The following is a 7,214-nucleotide window of genomic DNA, read 5'->3' as shown; positions in this document are numbered from 1 at the left end:
GCCCGGCCTGGACTTCTTTTAAGCAGAGGACAGTGGAGATTCACTGAAGGTTTCCCATAAGGGAGTAAAGAATTGGAAGCTCAGGGGAGAAGGGATTGAAAGAGGTGGAGAGGACTTGCTAGTCCATTCAGGAGGCGAGTGTAGCAGTCAAGAGATGAGAGATGTCACGGATGAAATTCAAGTTTCTGCTAAAAATAGAAGTATCCTTGAGTCAGGAAGGGAACAAGTGGAGGAAGATAAGCATCCTGAAAGAAGGGGAGAATTTTGCATGGCTTTTATCTGGTCTTGCTTAGTGGCAAATGTGCTAGCAGGTGGGTGGCTGGGCTTGATTTTGCTAGTCTCCAGTTCCTGTGAGCCTGCTGTCTCAGGCTCTAGCAATTCCCTGCCTCCCTTGGCCTGGGAGGTCAGGATGGGGTCTGGGGCTGCTGGGTGACTCACCAGTCCAAGCCTGCTCACTGCTTCTGGGGTGGAACTAGTGCCTTGGAGCAGGGACACCGCCACACAACCCACATTCATTTCTGTTCCCAGCTGTGCCTGCAGTTTGTGGTGAAGGTGCTGGATGTGGAGTTGGTTTGTGAGGCCCTGCAGGTGGGTGCTGCTGGACAGGCATGGGAGGAGTCTGGCTGTGTGTGTGGAAATGGGCTCCCAGGTGCTGGGAGCCTGGGCCTGCTGTGTCTGGCCTTGAAATAACTTGGGTACATAGTGGTGGTGGCGGTGCTCCAAGGAGGTTTACAGGATGAATTCTGTGCCTAAATATGTGGGATCCTGGGTACATCATCAGGGTCAGGTGCAGGAGCAGGTGTTGAAGGGGCTGGAGGTCTTTGCTGGTCTTCTCTCTATCAGGGCTGGGGAATGGTTCTCAGCTGGACTTGGGGTAGGGGAAGGGTGGCTATAGACTTTAGAAGCCAAGTTGGGTCAGGCACGATGACTCACACCTGTAATCCCAGCACTTTCGGAGGCCGAGGCGGGCGGATCAAGAGGTCAGGAGATTGAGACCATCCTGGCTAAAACGGTGAAACCCCCATCTCTATTAAATATACAAAAAATTAGCCAGGTGTAGTGGCATGCTCCCAGCTACTGTGGAGGCTGAGGCAGGAGAATTGCTTGAACCCGGGAGGCAGAGGTTGCAGTGAGCTGAGATCGCGCCACTGCACACTCCAGCCTGGGCCACAGAGTGAGACTCCCTCTCAAAAAAAAAAAAAAAAAAAAAAAAAAGCCAAGCCTAGGCCCCAGCTGGGGTTTGAAGGCCACGGTGTGGTCTCCTGTAGGGAAGAGCAGGTTGTACAGTGAGTCCACGTATATGTGTGTGTGTATGTGTGTGTGTGTACCAGGCTTTCACTGGGTCTAGTTTCCTGGAAGGCCGAGGGCCCTGTCAGCCTCCCCAGCTAGGGCTAGGGTCAGGCTTGCAGTGGTGGGTCCCAGTGAGCAGGTTGGGCTACACCGCCTCTCCAGTCTCCAACCTGATCTCCCTCATTCTGCTCGCAGGTGGCCGTAACCTTTGGCCTGGGGCCGCTGCAGGAGCGCTGCGTGGCTTTCATAGAGGCCCACAGCCAGGTACTGCTCCCTTCATACTCCTCACCCCACGCACCGCATTCTGCTCCTCCCTGACCCATTTGCCGGATTGTAGGAGGCCCTCAGGTCCCAAGGCTTCCTGGAGCTGTCAGCGGCCGCGCTGCTGCCCCTGCTCCGCAGCGACAAGCTCTGCGTGGACGAGGCTGAACTGGTCCGAGCGGCCCGGAGCTGGGCGCGCGTGGGCGCGGTGAGTGGGGCTGGGGGAGCGCAAGGGCACGGAAGGAGGCGCGGGCCACGAGCCCAGCGAGCGGGTGGCAGGACAGGTGCCCGACTCAGGGCTGGCGTTCGCAGGCGGTGCTGGAGAGGCCGGTGGCCGAGGTGGCGGCCCCGGTGGTGAAAGAGCTGAGACTAGCCTTGCTGGCCCCGGCGGAGCTGAGCGCCCTGGAAGAGCAGAACCGGCAGGAACCACTCATCCCGGTGCGGACGCGGGGAACCGGCCCAGCTCCACTCAGCAGGGGGTACAGGGCGCTGGGAGGGGGCAGGAGCGGCCCGGCCCACGGTCCTCGGGGCGAGGAGCCACTGCGGGACTGCGCACTGACCGGCCTTGCTCTGCAGGTGGAGCAGATTGTGGAGGCGTGGAAATGCCATGCCCTGCGGAGAGGGGATGAGGCCCGGGGCGCCCCGTGTCGCCGCCGGAGAGGCACCTTGCCCCGGGAGCATCACCGCTTTCTGGACCTGTCCTTTAAATGATCCAAAGCCGGGACTCACGGGGAGCCTTGGACCCGCCCAGTTGAGCCTGCCCCAAACTACAGCTCCCGAAGCGCTCGGCGTTCCGAGCGGGCTTCCGTTCCCAGCATGCCCAGTGAGCCGGGCGCCGGAAGAACCGTTGTCTGCCACGCGCAGCCTCTTGTGCGGGGTCAAACCCGAGTGGGCGAGGTGGGTCGGGGCAGGGTCGGGCAGGGCTTGGGCTGGGCCTCCCTGCGGGGGCGAAACTCGAAAACGAGAATTTCCGTCGCTCCACGCCCTCACTCTACGCCCTGCCCCTGGGCATTGTCGTCTACTAGTCTATTCTGATGACTCCCACATATCTATCTGTTCAGCTCCACTCCTTCCCTCCTTCCTCCCTCCCTCCCCTCCTCCCTCCCTTCCCTTCCCTTCCCTTTCCTTTCTTTCCTTCTTTCTTTTTCTTTCTTTCTTTTCTTTCTCTTCCTCTCTCTCTCTCCTTCCTTTTTTTTTTGAGATAGTCTTGCTCTGTTGCGATGCTGCAGTGTAGTGGTGCGATTTCGGCTCACTTCAACCTCTGCCTCCCTGATTCAAGCGATTCTTGTGCCTCAGCCTCCTGAGTAGCTGGGATTACAGACATGCACCACAATGCCCTGCTGATTTTTGTGTTTTTAGTAGAGACGGGGTTTCACCATGTTGGCCAGCTGGTTTGGAACTCCTGACTTCATGTGATCCGCTGGCCTCAGCCTCCCAAAGTGCTGGGATTACAGGTGTGAGCCACTGCACCCGGCTTCAGCTCCTTCTTTCATTACATTCCTGCCCCCTTGGAGATCGCTCCCTGAATGCCCCTCAGACACCACAGGCTTGGTGTGAAATTGATCTCCCCAGCTTTCCCCAGCTTTACCTCATCGTGTTTCTCATTTCCGTGGGTGCACATGCCAGAAATCTGGATCTCATCCTTGCCTTATCCCTCTTCCTCACACCTGCCTTAGGTCTCTTTTACCTTGTAGGAGACCTTTCCAGTTGGTTCAGTTCTCACAGCCCCAGGTTCAACCTGTCCTGTCTGACACGTCTCACAGCCTTCCTGCCTTCAGCGCCCCCTCAATCCATTTCCCACAGTGCAACCAGACCGGTCTTTGATTGTCAGTCCTATGGGACTTAAGTCCTGGAACATCCCATTGACCTCCAGGACAAAATTCAATCTATTTCACTTTCAGGGCACTCAAAACTACTAGTGAGTGGTTCCTCACCTCTTCTCTCAAATACAATCTTTGCATAAATTCACTTATCCTGGAGGTATTAGTCCTCTAGCTCCATACCTTTTTTTTTTTTTTTTTTGAGACGGAGTCTCCCTGTCGCCCAGGCTGGAGTGCAGTGGCCGGATCTCAGCTCACTGCAAGCTCCGCCTCCCGGGTTCATGCCATTCTCCTGCCTCAGCCTCCCGAGTAGCTGGGACTACAGGCGCCCGCCACCTCGCCCGGCTAGTTTTTTGTAATTTTTTTTTTTAGTAGAGACGAGGTTTCACCGTGTTAGCCAGGATGGTCTCAATCTCCTGACGTCGTGATCTGCCCGTCTCAGCCTCCCAAAGTGCTGGGATTACAGGCTTGAGCCACCGCGCCCGGCCTCTAGCTCCATACTTACTCAGTTACTGCAGACCCCTCTGCCACCCCCTTCATTCACCATACATCTTGTTTTCCCGAGGATGTGAATCTCCCTCAAGAAAGATCCCTGGGTCCTGGAGTGGTGTCTTACTGGTTTCTGCTTCCTCAATCTCTGTCAGATAATCAGTGTTATGTAAATGTTAAGTAAATGATTTTATTTATTTATTTATGACACAACCTTATTCTCACCCAGGCTAGAGTGCAGTGGTGCGATCTCGGCTCACTGCAGCCTCAGCCTCCTGGGCTCAAGTGATCCTCCCACTTCAGCCTGCCTAACAGCTGGGACTACAGGCATGTTCCATCACATTCGGCTAATTTTTTTCTTCTTTTTGTAGAGATGAGGTCTCCCTACGTTGTCCAGGCTGGTCTTAAACTCCTGGGCTCAAGCATCGTCCCACTCTGTCCTCCCAAAGTGCTGGGATTACGTGAAGCGCCACCACATCCGGCCTATTTCCTCATTTAAATGCCACTTTATTCCATAAAGAGTTTTAAAGGTGCTGCAAAGCAAGATACTGTCAATCTAAAATGAGAGACAGTTGACTATTTAGAAGAAAATAAAGTTAGATTTCTGTCTCAGGGACTTCATACAAAAATATGCTGTACAGGAGGAGGCCAGGCACTGTGGCTCCCACCTGTAATCCTAGAACTTTGGGGGGCCAAGGTGGGTGGATCGCCTGAGCTCAGGAGTTTGGGATCAGCCTGGGCAACATGGCAAAACCCTGTCTCTAAAACACAAAAAACTAGCCAGGTGTGGTGGCACATGCCTGTAATTCCAGCTACTTGGGAGGCTGAGGCACGAGAATTGCTTGAATCTGGGAGGCGGAGGTTGCAGTGAGCTGAGATTGTGCCACTGCACTCAGCCTGGGCAACAGAGTGAGACTCTGTCTCACAGAAAAAAAAAAAAAAAAAAAAAAAATATATATATATATTGCACAGGGATTAAAAATAGTTATTTAGCATTATCTCTCAAGACAGAAAATGTGCTTACTCAGTAGTACCATGTCATGACAGCATTGGTTGGATAGTGGAAATTGAAAATCATCTATATGTCCATTACCAGAGGACTCGTTATGTTAACTATGGTATATTCCTATAATATTTAAAAAATCCATGATCTTTGGTGAAAAAAAGGACAGAATAGACCAATTACAGCGTGATTCCTCTTGTTAAAAGAAAAAAGGTAGCATAATGATTAAGAGTGTGTCTCCTGGAGCCAGAATGCTTGCCTATGAATCCCAGCTCCGCCACATATTGTCTTTGTGATTAACCTTTCTTTGCCTCAGTTTCCTTGTTTATAAAATGGAGGTAATGGAACCTATTTAGTGGAGTTTTTAGGAAGATGAAATTAATTTTATAAAATACTTAGAATTGTAGTGTTACAGATTAAATTCTGTGTATGTGTTTAGAAACATATTCATTCATTTGTTCCCCAACTATTCACTGAGTGCCCACACACTAGACATTGATTTAGGGTCATGGAATAAATACATCAGAGAACAAGTCAAGTCTTTGCCTTATGGAGCTAACATTCTTTTTTTTTTTTTTTTTTGAGGCGGAGTCTTGCTCTCTTGCCCGGGCTGGAGTGCAGTGGCCGGATCTCAGCTCACTGCAAGCTCCGCCTCCCGGGTTCCCGCCATTCTCCTGCCTCAGCTTCCCGAGTAGGTGGGACTACAGGCGCCCGCCACCTCGCCCAGCTAGTTTTTGTATTTTTAGTAGAGACGGGGTTTCACCGTGTTAGCCAGGATGGTCTCGATCTCCTCACCTCGTGATCCGCCCGTCTCGGCCTCCCAAAGTGCTGGGATTACAGGCTTGAGCCACCGTGCCCGGCCGGAGCTAACATTCTAAGAGGAGAAACATGCAGTAAACAAGTAAAGAAATGTATGATCTATTCAGGGAGTAGTTTGTGCTATGAAGAAAAGCACCTGTTTTGGTTAAAAAATAGCTATGTGGTGGGAGTGGGACTATTTCGTACAGGGCAGTGATTGTAGACCTCTGATGAGATAACATTTGATGAGAGATCTACAGGGAGCCATGTGTCATGGGGAAAGGCATTGGAGGGTTTTGCGCAGGACAGTAATGTGTGATCAGATTTACTTTATTTTTTATTTTTTTTTTTGAGACGGAGTCTTGCTCTGTCGCCCGAGCTGGAGTGCAGTGGCCAGATCTCAGCTCACTGCAAGCTCCGCCTCCCGGGTTTACGCCATTCTCCTGCCTCAGCCTCCGGAGTAGCTGGGACTACAGGCGCCCGCCACCTCGCCCGGCTAGTTTTTTGTATTTTTAGTAGAGACGGGGTTTCACCGTGTTAGCCAGGATGGTCTCGATCTCCTGACCTCGTGATCCGCCCGTCTCGGCCTCCCAAAGTGCTGGGATTACAGGCTTGAGCCACCGCGCCCGGCCCAGATTTACTTTAAAAGAATAATTTTGGCTGGGCATAGTGGCTCCTGTGTGGTAATCCCAGCACTTTGGGAGGGTGAGGTGGGCGAATCACTTGAGTCCGGGAGTTTGATACCAGCTTGGGCAACATGGCGACATCCCGTCTCTACAAAAAATACAAAAATTAGCCAGTGTGGTGGCATGTGCCTGCAGTCCCAGCTACTTGGGAGGCTGAGGTGAGAGAATTGCTTGAATCTGGGAGGTGGAGGTTGCAGTGAACTGATATTGTGTCACTGCACTCCAGCAAGACCCTGTCAGGGGAAAAAAAAGTTTGGCTGTTATGTGGAGGACTGGGATAAAGAAGGGCAAGAGCGAGGTAGAAGAGTGGTCTAGGGAGAACGGTTAGGGGCTTATTGCAATTATCCAGCAAGAGATCTTGGACCAGGATGGCAGCAGTGGAGGTGGTAAAATGTGGTTGGATGAAGCATACGCTTTGAAGGTATCAACAGGACCAGCTGATGGCTGTAAACTGGGGGGTCACTAGCTATCAGATGGCATTTACTTAAAGCCATGAAAGTAGATGAGCTCCCTTATGGAGAGGGAATAGGAAGGAGGTAGACCATTCTACCAAAATTCTCTTTCAACAGGACACTTCTCACTGAGATATTATTCATCTGGGATTTATATTATTTATTCAATTTGTTTTGTGTTTGGTTCCATTAGAAAAGCTCCATAGGGGCCGGGAGCGTTGGCTTATGCCTGTAATCCCAACACTTTGGAAGGCCGAGGCGGGCGAATTATCTGAGGTCAGGAGTTTGAGACCAGCCTGGCCAAAATGGTGAAACGCCGTCTCTACTAAAAATACAAAAATTAGTTGGGTATGGTGGAGCACGCCTGTAGTCCCAGGTACTCGGGAGGCTAAGGCAGGAGAATCGCTTGAATCCG

At 51.9% G+C, this 7,214-nt stretch overlaps 1 protein-coding gene across 3 annotated transcripts in view; it reads left to right on the top strand.

The window, feature by feature from the left end:
• BTBD19 (BTB domain containing 19) overlaps window positions 1-2,643 on the top strand; it is a 12,654-nt gene extending 10,011 nt beyond the window's left edge. For 2 of the 3 annotated variants that reach the window (XM_026455733.2, XM_026455731.2), the window contains 4 exons: window positions 1,486-1,554; window positions 1,628-1,759; window positions 1,864-1,989; window positions 2,128-2,643. In XM_026455733.2, coding sequence (XP_026311518.1) covers window positions 1,486-1,554; window positions 1,628-1,759; window positions 1,864-1,989; window positions 2,128-2,262 — 462 coding nt within the window. In that variant the 3' untranslated portion in view covers window positions 2,263-2,643. Of the gene's footprint in view, window positions 1-528; window positions 589-1,485; window positions 1,555-1,627; window positions 1,760-1,863; window positions 1,990-2,127 lie in introns of all 3 variants that reach the window. The other variant, XM_026455732.2, reaches the window with a different exon arrangement.
• Window positions 2,644-7,214: the final 4,571 nt, after the last annotated feature.

Source organism: Piliocolobus tephrosceles, chromosome 1 (assembly GCF_002776525.5).
Source record: "Piliocolobus tephrosceles isolate RC106 chromosome 1, ASM277652v3, whole genome shotgun sequence".
Classification (NCBI taxonomy): Eukaryota; Metazoa; Chordata; class Mammalia; order Primates; family Cercopithecidae; genus Piliocolobus; species Piliocolobus tephrosceles.
This window is presented reverse-complemented; position numbering and strand designations above follow the sequence as displayed.